We start from the raw sequence: 24,626 nt of genomic DNA on the forward strand, positions 1-24,626 counted from the left end.
AAATGTGTTGCCCACCTTCAGTCTGGGAGCTCCACGATGCTTAAAACTCTTTTATGATCGTATTGGTAGTGATATTAATAATTGCAGCTGTTTTGATATTGTATATAATGAAATTGCCAGTAGTTTGAAAGATCTGAATAATTTGACGAACCAGCACTTACAAATGACTGATTTGTGATGTTATAAAATCACATATGATTAAAGATACACTCAAAGTACATAGATTTCAATGTGGAAAAGTATGAAGACTCCATTGATTATAATTTCATATTGCTGCTAACCTTTCTAATGTCAAATTTTGGTACAGTATCAGAGGAGACTATCCAGTTATGTGAACGTCTTGTAAAATATGCTACCATTTTCTTCCTAGTTATGAGTACGAATTTCTTCATGTACTTGACCAGAATAACATCACAGCAGATTGAATGTAGAAGGGGCCATGAAATTCTGACCAGCTACTGTTAAGTCATATAGTAAAGAAATTTATAAATATGTAAGACAATGTACTCCTCTCTAATTAAAAAATTTTCATAAAGTTTATATTGATATTTAACATTAAGTGAATTAAAAATATTTAAACTTTCTCCAGTTTTAATTTTGAGTGTCATAGACCTCAACATAAATGATGCCCATAAAACAAAACTCTTTGGTCCTCAGTAATTTAAATGCATGAAAAGTGTCCTGAAACCAAAAGTTTTTTTGAAGAGATGGATTCTTAAGTTTTGTCCTTCAGGTACTGTTAAGCCTAAGCTGTCTCTTGCTGAATTAATCTACTGTAGGCTACAAGATTTAAATTCCCTAGGCTTTCATGGGAAGTTCTTATTTAGACCTGAGTATTGTTTTTTTTTTTTTAAGATTTATTTTTTTTTATAGAGGCATGTTTTTATTTATTTGTTTTATTTGTTTGTTTTGTTTATACATGGCACTGGGTACAGTCAGAAGCGCTGGAGGGTGAGAGAATTCACCAGAGCCAGAGCGGGGAGCAGAGCAGGCAGAAGGACCAAAGTACACTGCTGAGGGGAGCAGCGGGTGGCAGGAGAGGTCTGTGCGCCATGTGGGACCCTCCTCCCGTGGCTGGGAGCAGCAGGGGATCGAACCAGCACTGCAGAGTCTGCGGGCAGCTTCGCAACCCAGCGCTCAACCGCTGTGCCACCGGGGAGGCCCGACCTGAGTATTGTTTTTAAAGATTTATTTGTGCATACAAGAGCTGGGGTACAGGCCAGAGGTGTGGGGGAGGGGTGAGGATTCACCAGAGACAGAGTGGGGAATAGAACAGGCAGACTGACGAAATACACTGCTGAGGGGGGCAGTGGGTAAGACAGGAGAGATCTGCTGTGCCATGTGGGTAGCTCCCTGGCTAGGGATTGAACTCCTTCTGTAGTGGCTACCGATTGCTTCATAGGTTGTGTCTTAACCCCTTCTGCCACCAGGGAGGCCCCTAGACCTGAGTATTTTTTAATGTTTTAAAATATATAGCAAAATTTATGATGGCTCATTGTTGACTTCATATGGATCAAAAAGCGTTACTTGTAGATCAGCGAAGTGGAGAATTATGTTTGGAAGAATTAGTAAATGAATGATTTTCTAGTGTTTACAATAACAAATGGTTGTGGAAAAACCACTGTCTTAGGAAATTGGTAGAGAAACAAGATGAGGTGTAACAAACACCTCAAGTGTAAGAGATTGCTTACCCATAGAAAAGGGGGTATGATACAAGCATTTTAATTAATGACACTACAATTTAATCTCACCATAAAGAAATAGAAATAATAGATTTTTTGTTTCTGTAAACACTGTGAGCTCTGTGAATTTGAGTGAATTGTTGGTAAGTTACTATGGAAGTAATTTCTAGCAACGTTTAGGAGAATTTTACTGAAAGTGATTTAGAGAAAAAAAGACTTTCTGTAGATATTTTCTTATCTATGTAAAATTAATCAGAATTGCAATTAGAGTTCTTGTCTTGAGTAGTCCTTTGTAAAGGTTAACTTTGACTTTTCCTTTAGGTAAGGCTTTGAGAAATACCTGTGAAGTCAGTGAACAAGGCAGTGCAGTGTGGAAGCTGTGAAGGGTCCAGAAGAAATGAAGGTGTTAAAAATTTGTTGGGGTCGGGTTAAAAATTTAAAGGCAGTGGCTTCCCCAGACCTGCATACTAATATTTTTGTTGTGTTTATTTCATAAATATGACTTTCTATGTGTAATACTTTCATCTGTGGGTCAATTAATAGTGGTATTTAACTGCAAGAACATTTGGAAAAGACCATAATTTTTTCCTCAAGTGCTAGCACAAATAGTAGTACTTTGAGAAATCACAAGTAAATATATTTATCTTTTAAAATTGTTAACTTTTTTCTTGTTACACTCTGCTTTCTTTATTTATATGATTTATACTTATATTCCTATTCTGTCTACACAATGACTTGAGATGTAGGGGCATAGGTCTTCATAAATGTGTGTGTGATAGAACCATCATCATCAGGATAGTGTTTTACCTGAGGTATAAAACAAATTCTCATTCTAAAGTCAAATAGAAATACTATCCCAAACTAAATTGTTTATTGATGTAAAAGTAAAAAAAAATATATTTTCCAGTTAATTTTATTGTAAAATACATGTTCATAGCAGCAGCATACACAACAGCCGAAAGAACTCTTGGGAAGCAGCAACCCAAGTATTCATCAGTGGCTGAATGGATAGACAAAATGTGGTACACACGTACAGGAGAATATTATTCAGCCTTAAAAAGGAAGGATATTTAATTATTAGTTTGCCCATTCATCCATCACTGGATACCTGGGTGGTTTCCCAAGTGTTCTTTTGGCCACTGTGTATGCTGATGCTATGAAAATGGGTGTAGAAATAACTACTTGAGTCCCTGTTTTCATTTTTTACGGGCATATCCCAAGAAGTGGAATTGCTGGATCGGATGGTAATTCTGTTGAGTTTTTTAGGAAGCACCATACTGTAATCTCTGTATTAATGGCTGTAATATTTTACATTATCACCAGCAGTGCACATGACTTTCACTTTCACTGCATCTTTCCTCACCGACATTGATTTTGTTTTCTTGTGTTTTCTAAAATAATACCCATTCTTAAGTTTATGAAACGGTATTTTGTGGTTTTGACTTGTGTTTCCTAGTTAGTGCTATTGAGCATCTTTCTTGTGCCCATTGCCATTTATATTTATTTAGAGAAATATCTATTCAAATCCTTAGCCCATTTTTAAATCAAGTTTTCTTTTGTTACTGTTTTTGGATTGGATATTAGTCCTTATCGTGTATATGATTTGCAAAAATATTTTCTCCCATTCCGTAGATTGCCTTTTCATTTGATTGATAGGATCCTTGCATTCACACAGATTTTAATGGCTAAATCCAGTTTATTTTTCTCTTGTTGGCTGTGCTTTTGGTATCATATCTAAGAAATCATGGCCAGATCTAGTATCACAAAGCTTTACCTGGGCTAAGTAGTTCTAGTGTTAGCCCTTGTGTTTTGTCTTTGATCCGTTTTGAGTTTACTTTTGTATGTGATAGGGTCTAGCTTCATTTTTGCATATGGCTTTCCAATTTCCCAGCACCATTCTAAAGTATATGAAATGGTATTTTGTGGTTTTGGAATTCCTTGTTGGAATTATTTGTTAAATTCCTGACCTCTGTTGCAGCCCATTGGTCTCTATGTCTGTCTTTGAGTTCCACACTGTTTCATTTTACTATAGCTTTATGTTAAGTTTTGAAATCCAGAAGTGTGAACTCTCCAAGTGTTGTTCTTTTTCAAGATTATTTTACCCTTTAAAATTCCATATGAGGGCCTCCCCGGTGGCGCAGCGGTTTAGCGCTGGGCTGTGAAGCTGCCCACAGCCTCTGCAGCGCCGGTTTGATCCCCAGCCCACTAGGTGAGGGTCCCACATGGCGCGCAGACCTCTCCTGCCGCCCGCTTCTCCCCTCAGCAGTGTATTTCGTCAGTCTGTCTGTTCTGCTCCCTTCTGTGGCTCTGGTGAATTCTCTCACCCTGCCGCACTTCTGACTGTACCCAGTGCTTGTATAAATAAATATTTTTTTTTTTAGAAAAGAGAGCGATCCTTAGGAAAGCATTTAAAAAAATAAAATAAAATAAAATTCCATATGACTTTTAGGATGGATTTTTCGGTTCCTGTAAAAACGTTTTTGAGATTAGATTGAATCTTTGATAATAACTCTAAGTAGGGCCTCCCTGGTGGCGCAAGGGGTTAAGACTCAGCACTATGAAGCTGTGGGCAGCCACTGCAGCACGTTTGATCCCTGGCCAGGGACCTGACCCACAGGGCGCAGCAGACCTCTCCTGACTTGCCCGCTGCTCACCTCAGCTGTGTACTTCAGTCAATCCGCCTGTTCTGCTTCCCGCTCTGTCTCTAGTGAATCCTGTTCCCCCTCTTGCCTACCCCCACCCCTCACCTCTGGCCTGCATCCCAGCTCTTTTATGCATAAATAAAATAAATCTTTTAAAAAGTAACTAATATAGACATTTTAACAATATTACTCTTCCAGCCTGTGGACACAGGATATCTTTACATGCATTCTGTCTTTAGTTTCTTTCAGCAGTGTTTTGTAGTTTTCAGTGTACAAGCCTTTGGAGCCTCAATTAACTATATTACCAAGTTTTCTTGTTTTTTGTTTCTTTTTTTGGTGCTGTTAGATTCTTTGTTGTTGGTGTAATTTTTAAAAAACCCAGAGTTAGAGAGTAAAATGTGTTGATTTTCTTGTGTTTGTGTGTGTGTGTGTGTGGGGGGGGTGTCTTTATGGTTTTCTGCTGAAGTCATGTCTATGAACAGAAATAATTTGGGCCTCCCTGGTGGCGCAGCGGGTTGAGCACCACGCTGTGAAGCTGTCTGCAGCCTCTGCAGCCACGGGTTCGATTCCTGGCCGGCCAGGGAGAAACATACATAGCGCGGCAGACCTCTCCTGCCTCACCCGCTGCTCCCCTCACCAGTGTCTTCGGTCCATCTGCCTGTTCTGCTCCCTGCTCTGTCTCTGGTGAATTCTCTCACCCTCCCTCACCTCTGACTGTACCCCAGTTCTTACATGGATGGGCATATCTTTTTTAAAAAAAAATAATTTTACTTCTTCCGAGTTTAGATACTTTTTATTTCTTGTTTATTAGAGGTAACTGATGGAAATGGTGTCAGATGATTTAAAAATTTGTTTATCTGAATATTTACCATCTTCAGATCTTAAATTCTTTGTTATTCTCTGGAAAGCTTTGGGGTTTTTATTTATAAACTGATAGTTTACATTGCAAAAAAACCTTAACTCACAGTTTCTTAGATTTGTAACATTTATAACATTTTCTTTTGCCATCTCAGAAGATGCCCGATTACAGATGCAGTTTTCTTCTTGTTCTTGACACTGTGCACACCTTTTGTGTTTGTTCTTGAAAGTAGTTTTTAGCATTTAATTCTTCTTTAGTTTTTTTTTGTTAAGGATGTCTGTATATGATTTGCCTGTAACTGACATTATAGATAGATGAAATGTGAAGTCATTAAAACAGACAGGTGGTACATAAGTACACTTTAATCGTGTAGGCCACATTGTAGATGAGAGCACTGAGACCTGAGGAGAATAAAATTTGTACAAGATTACAGTTATTAGAGCCAGGACTGAACCTTTGTTGTTTTTTCTCTCTCTCTCTTTTTTTTAAGATTTATTTATTTATTTATACAAGCACTGGGTACAGTCAGAAGTGCTGGAGGGTGAGAGAATTCACCAGAGCCAGGAACAGAACAGGCAGACTGACAAAGTACACTGCTGAGGGGAGCAGCGGGCGTGGCAGGAGAGGTCTGTGCTCCATGTGGGACTCTCGCCCAGCGGCTGGGGATTGAACCGGGGCTGCAGAGCTGCGGGCAGCTTAACTCAGCGCTCAACTGCTGCGCCACCGGGGAGGCCCTTTCCTCTCATTCTTTATCTGCCTGCAGTTGCTTTTTAACTATCTTACTGTGCTTTGCACTCAACTTTTATCTATTTTTTGCTACTGGATGCAAAGCATGCTATTTCTAAAATGCAAATATGACTAATCATCTTTGCATAATTTTTTTCTGGTTAATTAATATCTTCAAGATAATATCTATTAAATCGGTTACGTGTGTCATCTGATTTATTCTTTGAACAGTCCTTTGTGGCTAATTATCCTGGTTTTATAGAGGAGGAAGTTGAGACCAGAAACTAATCCCAGGATTGTCTGGTTTCAAAGTTTATGTGCCTAGCCACTGTATTATACTACTTAAAGTATTCAGGATCCCTGTGCTACAGCTCTTACTTGACATTTCAAACTGTGCATTCCTTGAGAGCAGAGATAATGTCCCAGAGCAAGCAGTTTCCTAATACTCAATGTTGTACTTACTAAAGGTTGAATACATCTTAGCAGTAAGTGAACAGTACAGGATAGTTGGAATAGCCTATTATGGAATAACATGAATATTATGTCTGAAGGGAAGGATCTTCTGATTCACTTTGCTCATAAAAGGTCAGTCTTGGGTTAAAGTAAAACAGTAAATGGAAATAGAGAAATAAAATCAAGAGAAAGGAATAAAGATAGTGATTATTCTTGAACGAATTATATTTGGGGTTGCAAATGCCCAAAAGTAGATGACTGGATCAAGAAGATGTGGCATATATACATGATAGAGTATTATTCAGCAATCCAAAAAGATAAACTCATGCCATTCACAGCAACACGCATGAAACTAGAAGGAATTATGCTCAGTGAAATTAGCTAGAAGGAAAAAGAAAAATATCAGATGGTTTCACTTATAGCAGGAATATAGGGAAACCAAATAAGACTGTAAAAAAAATAATAACAGTACAAAACACAACAAAGCAAAAAAGACAATTATAAATCAGACATATTGCAGGGGAGAAGGAGGGAGAGGGATCAAAGGGAGGGAGGAGCACAGGGGACTGAGGTGATGGTACACGAGTGCATTGGTGATGGAAACTATAGGGACTACGCCTGAGGGGGTGGGAGAAGCAAATATTGTTTAAAAATGAACAGTGATGAAAGGGCCTCCCCGGTGGCGCAGCAGTTGAGCGCTGGGTTGTGAGGCTGTCCGCGGCCTCTGCAGCGCCGGTTCGATCCCCGGCTGCTCCCCGGCCACCGGAGGAGGGACCTCTCCTGCCGCCCGCTGCTCCCCTCAGCAGTATACTTGGGTCCTCCTGCCTGCTCTGCTCCCCGCTCTGGCTCTGGTGAATTCTCTCACCCTCCCGCACTTCTGACTGTACCCAGTGCTTGTATAAATAAAATTTAAAAAATAAAATAAATCAAAAAAAATGTTTAAAAAAAATGAACAGTGATGTAAAAAATAAAATTCATATAAAAAAATAAAGCTACCACCAGGAAAAAAGAATAAATAAAAAGAAAAAATTATATTTGGGGTTGTAAGAACAAATAAATTCTCTAATTTTTGTGTTCAGGCCTTGCGGAGTTTCAAAGAGATGTTGGAAGGTTAGAGACAGGGCAGGTTTACTGCATTTTTTCAGAAGAGAAGAAGTACGATTATAGCTCTTGATGTGGCTTTCAGTGATAGTCTAGAATAAATTATTTAAAGAGTCACTTGTTTGCAGGAGAAGTAAAGCCACTGATCATTAAGAAGTAGCCTGAATTCATTGAGAACACACTAGAATAGCCTAACTTTAATTTTTTTGAATGAAGTCTGCTGTATTCCATGGATTGCATGAGCCATAAGGCTTACTCATCACATTTACAGATGGTACGGAGATGGGAGGGATGGTTTATTAACCAGCGTGGCATAGATTTTGCTGTAGTAATAAATCCCAAATCTCAGTGGCTTAAAAATAGATTTAATTATTGCTTCCGTTACATGTCCATTCTCATGATATGTTTGGCGGTCTCGTCACACCACCAGAGTGGGTGTTAGGTCATTCACATAGTCCACATTATACTTTCTTTCCTAAAAATGAAGGCTTCCCGAAAAACATAATTTTTCCTTTACTTTATTCTTTATTTTTTTAAAGAGTTATTTATTTGCTTATTTGTTTATTTATACAAGCACTGGGTACAGTCAGAAGCGCGGGAGGGTGAGAGAATTCACCAGAGTCAGAGCAGGGAGCAGAGCAGCCAGAAGGACCAAAGTACACACTGCTGAGGGGAGCAGCGGGCGGCAGGAGAGGTCTGCGCACCATGTGGGACCCTCCTCTGGTGGCTGGGGAACAGCTGGGGATTGAACCAGCGCTGCAGAGGCCGTGGGCAGCTTTGCAACCCAGTGCTCAACTGCTGTGCCACCGGGGAGACCCCAATTTTTCTCTACTTCAGAATTAACAGAAAGAAACTTCTTTTCCTTTTTTTTTTTTTTCCCAAGCCTGCGCTTTTTTTTTTTTTTTTTTAAAGATTTGTTTATTTATACAAGCACTGGGTACAGTCAGAAGCGCGGGAGGGTGAGAGAATTCACCAGAGCCAGAGCGGGGAGCAGAGCAGGCAGAAGGACCGAGGTACACTGCTGAGGGGAGCAGTGGGCGGCAGGAGAGGTCTGCGCGCCATGCGGGACCCTCCTCCAGTGGCCAGGGAGCAGCCGGGGATCGAACCGGCGCCGCAGAGGCTGCGGGCAGCTTCTCAACCCAGCGCTCAACCGCTGCGCCACCAGGGAGGCCCTTCTTTTCCTTTTTTTTTACCAAATGTAATTAAAAGTTGAGTGTGGGGGCTCCCTGGTGGTACAAGGGGTTAAGCACCACACTGTGAAGCAATCCACAGCCTCTGCAGCACAAGTTCGATCCCCAGCCTGCTAGGGAGCTACCCACATGGCTCAGCAGACCTCTCTCCTGCCTCCCCCGCTGCTCCCCTCAGCAGTGTATTTCAGTCAGTCTGCCTGTTCTGTTCCCCACTCTGTCTCTGTGAATCCTCTCACTTCTCCACACCTCTGGCCTGTACCCCTGCTCTTGTATAAATAAATAAGTCTTTAAAAAAAAAAATGTTGAGTGTGGAGTAGCTGAAGGGTGATGATGACTTTGGCATTACAAACTGAAAAAAGAAGTTCTGGTAAGTACACCAGAGGGTAAAGCTTGGGTTCCCTCTCTATCTACCCCCCCCTTTTTTTTTTTTTTTTTTTTTGAGTAAAGTATCAGTGTGGTTGATAAGGAGTGACCCATGAAAGAAATTAGTGTTCATTTAAAAAATGGGCATTACCACAATGTTAAACAAAAACTATACATACAAATGGCAGCAGGGGCTTAGCATATTTTTGGGTTTGGTAGAGCAGTACTTTTTGTATGGTTTCTTCGGATTTTAGGTTCTTACTGCAGTGCTTTATGATAAGAAGAGTAGTGATCTGGTAACCTCCTGGGTCTGCATTCCCGCCTTAATCAGCTCTGGGTCTGTTTGTGTTGTCATCTTTCTATGCGTTCTCATAAATATGCACACACACATATAAAAGGATACTCTCAGATTCACAGTAACATGTATCAAGACTTTGTGGTTCAGTAGACTTGATTCATCATCAAAATGTTCTTACGTATTTCATAGGTTGTGTCTTAACCCCTTGCTCCACCAGGGAGACCCATTATGTGTCTCTTTGGAATCCGCATGATTTTGCCTATAATTTCTGTTTGGATTCAATGTTAATGATGATATGAGGCCCACTTTTTTTTTTTTTAAGATTTATTTATTTATACAAGCACTGGGTACAGTCAGAAGCGCAGGAGGGTGAGAGAATTCACCAGAGCAGGGAACAGAACAGGCAGACTGATGAAACACACTGCTGAGGGGAGCAGCAGGTAGCAGGAGAGATCCGCGCGCCATGTGGGACCCTCGCCCAGTAGCTGGGGATCGAACCGGCACTGCAGAGGCTGTGGGCAGCCTCGCAACCCAGCGCTCAACCACTGCACCATTAGGGGAGGCCCAGAGGCCCACTTTTAAAAAATACTAATTTTTTAATTTTTTTACATCGTTCATTTTTGTACAATATTTGATTTTGCCCCCGGAGGTGTAGTTCCCATAATTTTTCCACCACCACGACACCCCTGAACCACCACCACAGCCCTTTGTGCTCTTCCCTTCCCTCTCCTCCCCCCTCCCCTGCTTTAATAACCTCAGATCTGTGGTTTGTGAGGCCCAATTTTGAGCTGCTGTTATGTCTGTAGAATTATTTTCTTGTGACTATTAGAGATAATGAGTTTTACATGTTGTTTATAAGCTGCCAGTTTCCTTGTGATGCACAAATAGTGAAAGTGACAAGTTTTGGTGCTGGTTGACAGGATGTGTCTCTGGTACATTGTGTTAGTCATACCGACATGATAATAGTGCTGTGATTCAGATTTAATAATAGTGCAGAGTTTCTGGATAGAGACTTCTTCTACTTTGATTTATACTAAATAATTTTGTAGAGAGGCAGTCTCAGTTCACTAAAGGATGATGTAACTGAACTTGAATTTCCTAAGGGAACTCCAAAATCAGGCTGATGTTGGGGAACTTTTTCAACAGTATAGGAAACTTACAGATAATGACTAACTTGCATAACTATATGAAGAAATTTTTATCCTAATTCATGTGTATGTAATATAGATCTCTCTCCTTCCTGCTTTATGGTCTTATTGATTAGTTCATGCTGCTGTGGTTACTTGGGTCAATGCAGTAGTTCTCTGACCAGTCTGCCCTTTTCTGTTCTTGCTGCATTTCAGTTCCTCTTCTGCATGGAAGCCGTGTACTAGATGCTTTTTTTTTTTGGGGGGGGGGGGTTATTTATTTATTTATTTTTTTGCATCATAAATTTTATTCCCAGTGCAGGATAGATTCCTTCCATCCCCAAAATGAATCACCAGCTACCCTGGAGAGATCTAGGAGATTCTCTGTCTCCAGGGAAGGAGTGAGAAAGGCAGGTACCAAAGACAGGGAAGTCTTTGCAGTTCCCAAGCCTACTGATCCCCCCTCCTTCTCAACAAAGGATTAGTTGCTCCCTATTATTAACCCTCTAAACCACTCACCCCTTAAAAAAACAAAAAAAACCCTCACTCTTAAAAAAAAAGTAACAAAACACACCACCTCAAGTATGCAGGGGAGGGATTCTGGGCTGGGGCATAGGTTAAAGGTCATCAATGGAAGGGGCTGGCGAAGAGGAATCATCACTGTTTCTGCTGTAGGGCCTCCTTCTTGGCTGCATCCTGGAGCAGCTGTGTGTCACCCTCATCTGCGGGCAGCTGCACACAGCGGACCACTGAGCCCCCCGGATGAAGCATTTCTTCACTGATAACCCGTGAGGGTATTTCTTAGGGTTTGTGACACTGATGTCAGTTTGATATTGAGATACTGATCCACAGAATGGAGTGTTCCACAGATGCTCTGGTCATTCTTGAGTTCCGCCACCACATCCTTGCCCACAAGGGACTTGAAAAAGGAATAGAAGAGCATGGAGTTCGCGCCGTGGGCTGCTGGCCTGATGGGGAAGGCGAGAACCGGGTGCCGGAGGCCGGGTGCCCCGAAGTGCTGCCCCGCGAGTGGAGGGAGGTTGGGGGGGTGTAGGCGCTTGAAAATATTTTTAATTATGTTGAAATTTTCAGACACACAGGATAAGATAAAATACAGCTCAATGGGAACCTTACTACTTACCACCAGGAATAAACCTGTTAATACTTTGCTGTATTCACTTTGTGTCCCCTAAAGAGTAAAATTCTTGTCCTTCCCTAGGGAACCACCTTGAAGTTGGCTTATATTATTCAGGTTTTTACACATATGCAAAGCTTTACATATCATATCCATAACCAGTATGTGCTATGTTTTTTATGATTTCTAAACTTTCAAATGGTATACTAAATTTGTCTTTTGTAGCATTGGTTTTAAAATTTTATCCATGTCAGCACATTTCACTATATCTCATACAAATTAACCAGAGTCTATTCACATGACATACTGAATGCGGTTAGGTAGTTACCAACTTTGAACTATAATAATTAATAATGTATACATCAGCTTTTCTTGTGTATCTCCTTACATATATATCAAAGTTTCTCTGAGGTTGATGTGCCAGAAACAGACTTGCTGAATCAGCATACTCACTTTTACAGTGTCGTTTTTATTTTCTCCAGAGTAGTTGTGCCTCTTTACTCTCAAACTTGTTGATAATTGTTTTAGTATGACTTTAATTTTTACAATCTGATGGCTGTATGGTAGTTTCCTGTTTTATTTATTTTGAAAGATTTATGTATTCATGCATACAAGAACTGGGGTGCAAGTGGCAGGGTGAGGGGGAGGTGAGAGTATTCACCAGTGAGAATGGGGAGTAGAACAGGCAGATATACTGAAAAGCACTGCTGAGGGGAGTAGTGGGCAGAGGCAGGAGAGGTGCTGCACCGTGTGGGTCAGCTCCCTGGCCAGCTGGGGATTGAAGTCAACTTGTGCTGCAGTGGCTGGCGATTGTGCTGCCTTTAACCCCTGCACCACCAGGGAGGCCCCCAGTAGTTTCTTGTTTTAACTTAAATTTCCGAAATTCCTTGTGAGGTTGAATATATGTTCATGTTTTGAACAGTTGGACTTTTTAAATATGAATTTCCCATTTTTGTGTGTTTCCTTTTCTGTGAGTTGTTTCTGGTTTTTGCCTATTTCTGTAGTGGGTTGTTTTTGTTCTCAATGTTTGTCTTTTTTTTTTTAACTTTATTTTTTTTTTTGTTTTGTGGGGTATTTTTTAAGATTTAAAAAAAAAATTATGCACACAAGTACTGGGGGTGTAGGCCAGAGGTGCGGGAGTGGGGGGGGTGAGAGAATTCATCAGATAGTGGGGAGCAGAACAGACAGATTACTCTGCTGAGGGAAGAAGCCAGTGAGACAGGAGAGGTCTGTACCATGCGGGTCACCTCCCTGGTGGTTGGGGAATCGAACTCGTGTTGCAGTGTCTGGCCATAACTTGATAGCGCTGTCTTTAACTCCTTGTACCACCAGGGAGGCCCCTGTTTGTTTGTTTTTTTAGTATAGAATTTTTTCAATACTTAAATGTGAATTTTTGTCTTAGGAAATTATGGATTTGAAAGGGTGGTGATGTAGCTCTTTCTAACACTTTTATAGTTTGTTTATTCTTATTAAGGTATATTTTAGAGATAAAGTTTACCCTTTTCAGTATACTGTTACTAGTATTCACTAGTGCTTAAACCATTTAATGACCAAAACAATCAAGATATAGAATACTTCCATTACTCCCCAAAGTTTCCTTGTGGCCTCTTTGTGTTCATTACATAGCTCCTAACTTTTACCTATCTCTTTTATCTCTTTACGATTTTGGCTTTTGCAGTGTCGTGAAAAACAGTCATTCACTATGGTTCCTTTTTTATTACTGAGTTGTATTCTATTATATGGATTTATTGTAGTTAATATACCCATTCTCTAGTTGAGAGATGTTTGGGTTATTTCCAGGTTTTGGAGATTATGGATAAAGTCAGAATAAATATTAATGCACATATTTTTGTGAACAGTTTTTATTTTATTGAGTTAATACCGAGGAGTCGGTGCATACACTAATTGTATGTTTAACTTTATAAACAACTACAAAATGATTAATATTTTGATTTCCCAGCAGCAATATATAAGGATTATAATAGCTCAACGTTTCCTCCCAGACTTTGATATTGTCAGTTTTTTTTTTTAAAAAGTCATTCTACCAAAAGTCATTCTACCAATAGTAAATGTGCAATAGTATCTTTTTTTATTTATTTTTTTATTTTATAGAGGCATGTTTTATTTATTTTATTTGTTTGTTTGTTTTGTTTATACATGCACTGGGTACAGTCAGAAGCGTGGGAGGGTGAGGGAATTCACCAGAGCCAGAGCGGGGAGCAGAGCAGGCAGAAGGACCGAAGTACACTGCTGAGGGGAGCAGAGGGCGGCAGGAGAGGTCTGCGCGCCATGTGGGACCCTCCTCAGGTGGCCGGGGAGCAGCCGGGGATCGAACTGGCGCCGCAGAGGCCGCAGGCAGCTTCGCAACCCAGCGCTCAACCGCTGCGCCACAGGGGAGGCCCTGCAATAGTATCTTACTGTTTTTTATTTGCATTTTCCTGATGTTGATGATGATGATGATTTTTTTTTTTTTGGGGGGGGGTGAAGCATCAAACTGTTTACATCTTTTTGCCCATTCTGAAAGTCGGTCTGTCTACTACTGGGTTATAGGAGTTCTTTATTCTGTGTATGAATATTGTCAGATATGCTGATGTACAAATATATTCTCTCAATCTCTTGTCTATATTTGTCTCCTCTTAATCATGGCTTTCAAAGAGCAGTATTCTTTATTTTGATGACAATATTTTAATCTATGGATTTTACTTTTGATACTATCTAAAAATACTTTGCCTACTCGAAGATCACAAAGATTTATTGCTGTATTTTTGACTAGAAGTTTTACACTTTCAGATTGTATGCTTAGGTCTGTGATCCATTTTGAATTAGTTTTTGTGTGTGATGTTAGGTAGAGGTCTGAGCTACTTTTTTTTTTTTTTTTGATTTAAAAAAAAAACAACAAATGAATTATCCAGTTACTCTGGATCATTTTTGGGAAAGATTATTTTCTTCTCTGTTGCTTTTGTCAAAAATTATTTGACTGTATGTTTTGTTCTATTTCTGGACTCATCAGGTCTTTTTTTCCTTGCATCTGTATGTTTATCCTTCTAGTATCATACTGCCTTGATTCCTATAGCTTCCTAGTACTGGGAATCCTCCAGCTTTATTCTTTTTTGTAAAATTATATTGACCCTTAATTACTTTGCCTTTTCATGTGAATTTTTGAATTTGCTTATTCATTTCTGCAAATATTGTGGAACTTGATTGGAATTGCATTAAATGTATAGATGAGGGACAACTGACATATCTCAACAATATTGAGTCTTGGGAGCCTACCTTGTGGCCTAGGAGTTATGTCTCAGTGCTATCACTGATACCTCCTAAGTTAGATAGATCCCTGGCCAGTGAGCAAACCTGCATATGACGCAGCAGACCTCTCCTGTCTCTCCCACTGCTCCCCTTAGCACTGTATTTCAGTAAATCCACCTGTACTGTTCCCCGCTCTGTCTCTGGTGATTCTTCTCATCCTCATATCTGCCCCCCCCCCCCGCCGCCACCGCCCCCTACACCTCTGGCTGACCCCCTAGTTCTTCTATGCAATGAATAAATAATTTAAAAAAAAAAAAAACAATATTGAGTCTTCCAGTCCATGAACATGGCTCTTTCTTTATGTCTTCACTTTCCTTCCTCAATATTTTGTAGTTTTTAACATACAGATTCTGCACATATTTTGTTAAGTTTATATCTTAGTATTTCATTTTCTTGGGTGTCACTGTAAATAATTCTGCTTTTAAATGTTTGATTTCCAGTTCATTTTTAGTACATAATATTTCTTTACTAAATTTACTTACTAGTTCTGGCTGCTTTTTTTTTGAGAATCCATGGGATTTCTTATATAGGCTTTTGTGTTCTCTACTAATACGCGGCTTTATTCCTTTTCTAAATTGTTTATTTCTTTTCATAGCCCCATGGCCAGGACTTACAGTATGAGATTGAATGGGAATGTGACAGGCCTCCTTCCTTTGTTCCCTATAAAAATCAGACAGTTGTTTCCTAGTTTCTTTAAACACACATTTAAGTGTAGTGATCACAGAGTAAATAATTCTATTTAGTTTTGTTTTCCAGGTAACTCTCCAGTTCTTTTGATATCATTCAATATCTCACAGCATTTCTTGTGATTTCTATGCATCATATGCATGTTTTTTTCCCTCTTGGAAACACATACCCATGAACTCCTATCAAATCATTGATTGCACTGTTTTGCATTTTTCTTTTTAATTTCTCCCTCATTGGAAGGATGCCTATTTTGAGGAGTATAAGAAATTGTAACTACCTCAAGGATCTTATGTCATGAATAATTGGTATAAGGTTGAACTGTATGAAATTGCTCATGTTAATTAACCTTCAAAAATCCGTCTAGTTTGGACAAAAACAGAAAAATAAGAAAATTAAAAACTTTTTGCTTATAAGATACAGTTAACAGTATGAGAAATGTTCATGCATGAGAAATTGTTAATCATTGTTGTATGCAAGGGTAAACGACATAGAACCCTTGCCTCTGAAGGAGATTCTTGCCTTGTATATGGTCGCAATTCTTTCAGACTAAAATTATGTTAAAGAACAAAGAAGATCCCTGGGGAAAAAAGTAGTTAACAGTAGTCACATGTGCTTTATGTTTAATCTCTCAATACATGCACAAATTTAGTCTCTTTGAATCTACTTGTGATCCTAGCTTAATGCTTTTCAGCATTTTAAACTGAATCACTATGGTAGTGATTTCTGTAAATAAGTTACTGAGAAGTTTGAAATAACTTGATCATGTGATAATTTTTTGTAAAAGTTACCACTTAATTATTTCACTTACTTAGTATCTTGTAAGTTGAATAAGCAGTAGTAATTTAGGGCACCAAACTTTTACTTTTGGAATATCTTCATATTTAAAAAAAAAGTGACTTAAGGCAACCACAGTACCAAAAAATAATTTGCATTTCCTTATACTCATTATTTGTGTAGCTTTTTTTCAATTGTAAATTTTATGTGGAGGGTGTACAGTATTTTTGTATTACATGTATTTGTGTAACATTCAGGCTGTTGAGCTGGTATTTACTATCTCCTAAGTCTGGAAAATTTTATGTGAACTTCATGAAGCCAGAAGCTTTCTCATTTTTACTGCTGTTTTTTTTTCTACACTGAAAACATAGTAACAAATGATTATTGAATAAGTGTTGTGGTGTTAGGCTAGCTTTATTCAGCTAAAGAAAATGTGTTATTTACTTGATTATATAATTTGTAATACAAATAGAAGTTGTTGACTTGCATATTGCTTGATAAGCATCAAGAGTGTCACATTTCTGTTTTATTACCAATGAACTCTTGGTAAATGCTATAGTTAAGAATAGTGTAAAGTAATAGAACTCCCTTACATTCAGTTAATTCAGGAATTTTCTTATGTTTTGAGCTTGATTATTAACATAATACTAAAATAAAAATTAAAGAACACATGACTTTGGAAAAACTGTCTTTGTATTAATAATAGAATAAGTAAATATTCATAGGGAATTTATTTTCTTTTGTATTTGCTGCCACCAAATGGCAAATTAATAATACTACTGTTCCTTTAATATGATAAAAGTCATACTAAAAATAATGCGCTTTTAATATTTTTGACAAGGTTAACAAATTAATAAGTTTGACAAGAGGCAAAATAACAAATTTTGATAATATGTTTAGACCTGTAGCTAGCTTATTTCCCTGGAACAGGTAGAATGAATTCTAACTTCTAATATACTGGAAAGTCATATTAGCACATACGCAGTAACCACTATGACAGAGGTGGTTAAAAACTGATCTTTCAGACTGAAAGAAAATATGGTTGAAAGCATTCTCTTACACAGTGAATTTAATTCTGATATTTGTTCTTTCAAGGTTGTTGTACGTGAGAACTATGGCTTCAGAATATTTTAGGCCTAATCTTGTTTTTTTGGTTTTTTTTGTTTTTTTGAAGACCAATCATTTCACTAAAAATAAATGTTGGGATATGATCCCAGAAATATTATTATATAAAAGTAAAGATATAGAAGCAACTCAAATATTAGATCTTAGGAAATGGCTAACTACAATAATATAATATTTTTCAATGTAATGTTACATAGTCATTGAATGTGCTATAGAGGAATGTTTAATGTTAGTAAAGGACCACCTATTTTGGTTGGATATCATTAGCACATTGTGGAGATTGAGATGGGGAGAAACTAGTTACTATAAATAGTATGTCTGTGTGTGTCTATACAGCCCAAATTTTCAGAATATATTTTTATAGGTAATAAAAATAATTACTATTGTGTATTTTGGGAGATATTATGGTGACATCTTAAGTTAGAATTTCTGAAATGAACATTTTTAATATACAAAAATTATACAAATTGAATTTATACTTTTATAGTTTATTAAATTAACATATCCCCATACAAAAATGTATAGTTGTTTCATTCTGTTACAGTGAATGCATTTGAATAGTTCTTTTTAAAGAAATTTATGAGAATGTTTCTTTACTAGGATTTCTAAGACTTAAACCCTACTTTTTGAGTATCTTCCAAGAATTCAGTAACAATTATTGGCTCATATATTAAGAAAATCTTCTGAAAAATCTATCTTGTTACAGATTAGTAATAGTCTTCATAAAAGGGTAAAGCTTAGATTCTGAATTTCCATGACTTTTAATATTATCTAATAGCTTAATGTTTTGTTGAGGTACTAGTTATATATTACATAGCCCTTCATTTCTATGGTCAGCATATTCTTGCTTTTGATATCTGTTTTCTGCCACAGGCCTGAGATTGGAATTGAAACAATACAACTACTGCTTCCACCAGAGGAAAATAGTATGGGAATTCCTATTATGGTAGGTTTTTTTCCCGTAGTCTCTGCAGTAATGTAGGCAGCTCTTGTCATTGGTTACTTTATTGCTATTATGCCTTCTTATAGCTTAAATTTAGATGTTATACATAATCTAATGTGAATAAATACGTATCAGCCAAAATACCTTTTTAGGCATTTTTGTTAAGTGTAGTAGATCTCACATTTGTGGATAAACATCCTTAAATTTTCAGTGGTGAGAGCTTAAAATTTTAAGTTGTGTTGAAGCTTAGAAAAATGAATAATAGCTGAATATAATGGTACTACTGTTGGTTTTGTTTTATCCTGAAAAACTAATCATTTTGTGTCATTTTTTTATCCTATTTGTCAAGGTGAATGCATCCTTGGTCATGCTTACTCTTACATGTTAAAAACGTTTGTAATAGACTATCTCAATTATGTGAGTAATTCCTATGTGTTTGGTGAAAGTAGTTAAAAAAAAAAAAACTTACCCCGAAGGCACTAGTGAAGACAATTTGAACTAGTTGCGATATCCTTGCCATTGTTTGGTAGGCCTCCTTGTATTTGTCAGTTTTCAGTATGTTTGAAATTCAAACATATTGAAGGATTCTGTAAAACAGAAGAAACGATAGCCTAGTAGCTAGCCTAGCCTCGTTTCTGTTTCCAAACTGCAACCTGCTGCACTTTCTGATACTTTGATCACAAAGATTCCGTTTGATTTTAAATACAGTGCAAAGTTGTTTCAAAACAAAAGTTGATTATTACTGGGTTTTGTTATGATTTGTTCTTGGTTAAACTCTTTTTAGAGAAAATGATTAGAAAGCTGTTATGTTGGAAGTTGAAAATTTTTATCTGTGTTCTTGTTATATTGGAATCAATTATTAGGAAAACATTAGGTTGTGTTCTTGAATTGGAATAAATATAACCACAGTAAAGATTGATACTCTCTTTAGATTTTCTGAATTTTATATGAATTAGCCAAGTGTACATCTTTCCCTGGCCTTTTAGGTAATCAAGTTATCACTTTTAAAAAATACATAGGATGTCTCCATCTATCTTTTGGTTGTTAACCTGGAAGGTACTTTGCTGACTGGAATTCCATTGAAAATTCACGCGCTTCCCAAACGTACCTTATTTCTGTTCTTTATAAACTGCTGATTTCCAGCTCAGTAAAAGATTTTAGTGAATCTTGAAATACTCCTAATTCTGTACTCTGTCAAGGATTTAGGTAACGGGCTGTTAAGATAGAAAAAGAAAAAAAAATGTCAAACGAGAGAGTAAGAGTGATATTTGGCTAGGAAATTGTGACAAATAGTAGATACTATCACTGTCACATGGTCTGTTTATTTTTTCTTTCCTGGTATTGTGTGTTTGAGATCATGTAGAGCCACAAATTTAACTAATTCTGCTGTATTGCTATGTAACTTGTAATTGTCATCTTTTACCACTGGGTGGTGCTTTTGCATTAGTTACTTAGGTATTTACATAGGAATAATTTAAAAAATTAGTCATAAGGAAAAATGAAATTATGGTAGTGATAAAGTTGGTTATACAGATAGGTTAAGTTAAAACTAGTGAAACATAACCATTTGTGACATATAATAGCAATTTAATTATTAAAAAAAGATAAATCCTTGTTTGTGAAATAGATAGTAGCTTTACCTTAATGTATTTTTTAATATTTTTTATCCGCCACTTTAGAGCCAGTTTAGATGGTTTTATTTTGATGTTTTATTTAGGGTATACTGTGATTTAAATGACACTAACAAAAAGTTTCTTAATTTCTAAAGTTAAAAAATACAGATAACTCAGGCTTTAATATTGTCCTTGATAATCATTTTACCTTTTTCTCCTGTCCAGTATCTGTCAAAGTCCTTTCATTGGAGCTTTTTATTTCACAATATTGTATTCATATTATCTTTATTAGTTACCAAATAACTCTGGTGGTTATCCAAGTGAATTGAATGAATACTTGGGTCTGTAGAGTTTATTTGGGATTGAAACAAGGTTGTGGAGATTTCAATTCAAGGAAACAGTTATCTCATAATAAAACACTTATTATTTTTATTTTAAGAGCAAAATAAGTGCAGACCCTGGAGCATCAGTGTCTCTAAATTCTTTTCAGTAAGATCTTTTTTCTCCAATCTAGTCTATCCTTTCAAGAGCAGAAAAGGAAATGGCAGTTTTTATAAAAAACAAAATTATGTTTCTATATAAACAAAATTACATAAGCCTTATAGTTACTTGTTATTCTTATTTACAGTAACATGTATTTAAAATTACCCTTTCTTACATTTTTCTCTTTACTATTTGATAGCTTTTGAGGTAGCCCAGTAAAGTCTCAACACCTTGGTCTACATTTGATGCCCAACTACTCTAGGTTATCTGGCTGTGGTTTCTATGGCTTTGGCTTTGCAGGTTAACTTCCTAAAAGCAAGTCTTCACGTGGGCAGTATTCAGGTTTTGGCCCTAACTCCTAACCATCCACTGGAATGTGAACTTGTCATTTAACCCCCGTAAGTTTTATTTTTCTTACCTCTAAAGTAGTGACTGAATTTAGCAAGTAAGAGTCATGACTAAGAAAAAAATAAAATGTGAGCATATGAAGAAGAGAACAAAATTCCCCATAATCCTATAACTGAGCTAACTAATTTGTTGTTGATTTGGGGGAAAAAAATCATTATTTAACATAATTAGAATCACACTATATATAGTGTTGTGTGTCTCATGTAACATTTCTGTGACTATTGTCCCAATTTTTTAGAAATTTGTAAAGGTTGATTTCTGATATTTCATTGTATGATACAGACTATGCCTTAAATTTATTGTTTAACATTTGGGTTGTTTTTAATGTAACAAATAATAAAATCTTGATATGTAAAATTTTGTGGGCTCACATTTTTTCCTTATGTCTACCTTCTGCAAGAACCTAACTGGCTTTGATCTTTGATCCTCATTCTTATCTCTAGAACTACATGCAATTTTGTATCTCTTCAAAATGACAGCACTTCAGATATTTTAAAGCTGTCATTCTCTCTGACTCTGTTCTAGACAAAACATCTTTAGCTTTATTTACAGTTATGACATGGATTTTAGATCCCCCATCATCGTGGCTGTCCTCCTTGAATGTGTTTTAATCTCATTATTCTAGATGTGTTTTGACCCCTGTCTAGTAATTAGCCTTGCTTCTCCTAGGGAGGATTAATAAGAAACGTTTTTGAGATAAAACTGTCATTTTAATTGGTCAAATTTTAGGTATAATTTTTTATATTCATTCTCAAGTATACTTCTTATTTATCCAATGGTGTTTATAAAACATTGACTGCCAATAGCCTGTTTTTTTTTTTAAGGTACTTTTTTTTTTAAGATTTATTTTTATTTATTTACTTATTTATACAAGCACTGAGTACAGTCAGAAGCGCGGGAGGGTGAGAGAATTCACCAGAGCCAGAGAGGGGAGCAGAGCAGCCAGAAGGACCGAAGTACACTCCTGAGGGGAGCAGCGGGCGGCAGGAGAGGTCTGCGCGCCTTGTGGGACCCTCCTCCGGTGGCCCGGGAACAGCCGGGGATCAAACTGGTGCTGCAGAGGCTGCGGGCAGCTTTGCAACCCAGCGCTCAACCGCTGTGCCACCGGGGAGGCCCCCATTAGCCTGTTTTAAGATAAATTACTGATTACTGTCCCCCCCCCTTTCAAAAATCTCTGGATTCTTTAAAGTATCATCCAGTCCTACTGTGTTGTGATTAATTCATAATGGTGGGAAAATTAAACTACTGAAATAAAGTGCAAGTTTCCAGTTTTGCTTGGATGCTAAATGATTCTACATGATTTGGGAAATTCCCCGCTTGTGTAAACTGACCATGGGACTCCTACTCTGACTGGTAGTGGTTTGTTTAGGAAGGGAAAGTCAGCTTAGATAGCTTCTAGGAAAGACTTCCTTGTACTTAAAAAGGAATGCACAAAAGGCATCCTCTTTTCTGTTGCACAACAGTATCTGTCTGATATGAGTGTAGGTAGGTAACTTGTGACTGTGAAGGTCCATGGTGAATCCTAGATGTCCTATTGTTATAGAGCAACCCCGATATTAAAACGGGTTCCTGGCTGTGGGTCCTCACCCGCACGCTTTAAAGGGACTTATGAAAACTCTACTACACACACACACAAAAGGTTAATAAAAGGTTTATTTACAAGAGAAAAGGAAATAAGGAAAATGTACAACTCAGGGAAAAAATAGGGAAATAAAGTCTTTAATGCGTCCTACCCGATCGACGACCTGGAAACCCAAAGTCACTCTCAGAGCTGGCCAGACGCTGCGAGCTGGCGGAGAGCCAAAATGGGGGAGCCCCCAAAGCCCACGTGTCTGCCTTTTCTATCCACCTGACTGCTTAACCCCACCCTCAGGTCCCAGCCACCTTCCTTTGGTGATGATGGGATTTGGAGTTCCCAGTGTCTTTGACTTTGACCTGGGGTGGGGGTGGAGTCCACAAAGCCTATATGGAATTAGCTTTGGGACATCCTTTTCCTCCTAACACTATGTGATAGCATTGAATAGCTGAATCACCCACCTTGGAGTCAGCTTATTTCACTTCTTGTTCATAAGTCTTATTTCTTAAAGTTAGTAGAGTATAACAGTTTAGGATAGCCCTAATATTAAAGAACAAACGTTTCATATTCTGTTGTGCAAAATAGCAGATACTGTGGAAGGTCTATCCCATTAATAGGGAATAAGCCGCATCATTTTAAGATCACTTCAGGATTTGATGGGTCACAGTTTCACAGGTATTGTTACAAAATTGAATGTTCTGATTATAAATAGACAAAAGAGTTTTCTGTGATACAATAACTGATTGTAAGTTTAACTACTCAGTCAAGAATAAACTAAATATCCATTCTGGCAAAATGTCCTTTCCATTCAAAAACTTAAAGATTGGTTGTCTAAAGGAATTGAAATTTTACTCTGAAGTAACTTTGTTATAAGCGTGATTTGTTACAAGTTTGTCAAGGACTTGAAAATATATTTATCAAAATAATTTCATATATATGAAACACATTACAAATGCCTTTTCAACTATTGAAGCTGCTATATAAAGTGTTAGATACCACTCTTTAAATATAAAGGAAACTAAAGAATCTGAAAAATGTTCTAAGATATCTGACTCATCACTTGGATTTTAAAATAGTTACATTCAGTATTTCTGTCTCCACCCTTTTATGGTTTAGAAAGATGTGAATCATTTTCTTTAGTATTTTCCAAACCATAGCTACTTTGAAATAACTAGTGTACACTTTAGCTACTGATCTTACTGCACTTGTGGGAATTCCGTGGATGTCTCATGTAATCATTGCTTATAAAGGTAAACATTGGGTAACCATAGCAACTTATTTTTAAATTGAAAACTTTTCTCCCTTCAGCTCTTTAAGTGCAGTAACTTGATACTACTTCTACCAGTTACCACAGTGTAGAAACCAGAACGAATTGCAAATAACCTTTTCTCAGTCTTTTTACAAGAAAAGCAGAAATTTACAGTGAAATTTTACATAGTACTGATTTGTAACATTGGGTCTGATTTGTCTTTGAGACATGCTGAAAGGTTATTAATTATGTAAATAATAATGTGATTATATTTCAAAAAAGTGTTGACTCTGGTCCTTTTAGGATAGAAGTCATATGCCAGAGATACTGCTAATTAACATGAATTGTAGCCAAAAACTGCACTAACAAGAGAAAGATCAAATAGAATATTTAAAAGCCACGCAACTTAAAAAACAAAACAGAAAACCTTTAATTCAATCTGGCCTTTAATTCAGTGTGAATTATGAATGATTTTGTTTAATTTCAAACAACTTAAGGAAAAATTACTAAGAAAATATAACTTTTAGGGACCTCCCTGGTGGCGCAGAGGTCAAAGTCTTAACTATCAAGCTGTCTGCAGCCAGTGCAGCAAGAGTTAGATTCCCAGCCACGGAGTTAACCCCTCTGGCACAGCAGACCTCTCCTGTCTCACCTGCTGCTCCCTTCAGCAGTGTATTTGTGGATCTACCTATTCTGCTCCCCATTCTGTCTCTGGTGAATCCTCTCAGACTCCCTTACCCCACCCCCCTCCCACCCCCACATCTCTGGCCTACACTACCCACTTCTTGCATGTATAAATAAATATTTAAAAAAAGAAAACATAACTTGAGAACATTACTGTATTACATACTTGACAACAAAGTAGTTTTCTTCCCTCTTTCCCTTA

The 24,626-nt window shown here is 37.5% G+C and overlaps 1 protein-coding gene and 1 pseudogene across 3 annotated transcripts in view; one reads left to right on the top strand and one right to left on the bottom strand.

Moving 5' to 3' along the window:
- Positions 1-24,626, top strand: part of ANKRD28 (ankyrin repeat domain 28) — a gene marked incomplete at both ends in the record, with an annotated part of 134,087 nt that overhangs the window by 20,874 nt on the left and 88,587 nt on the right. The window contains one exon of one of the 2 annotated variants that reach the window (XM_084247921.1): positions 18,346-18,414. The exons of the other annotated variant lie outside the window; for it this stretch is intronic. Within the exon in view, the coding sequence (XP_084104047.1) occupies positions 18,397-18,414 (18 nt within the window). Of the gene's footprint in view, positions 1-18,345; positions 18,415-24,626 lie in introns of those variants that run through there. 2 annotated transcript variants of the gene reach the window in all.
- On the bottom strand, positions 10,782-11,384 carry LOC311179904 (U6 snRNA-associated Sm-like protein LSm2; annotated as a pseudogene). Its single transcript has one exon. The product of its transcript is annotated as a U6 snRNA-associated Sm-like protein LSm2 (transcript).

The sequence above is a fragment of the Talpa europaea genome, assembly GCF_964194135.1.
Source record: "Talpa europaea genome assembly, chromosome: 11".
NCBI lineage: Eukaryota > Metazoa > Chordata > Mammalia > Eulipotyphla > Talpidae > Talpa > Talpa europaea.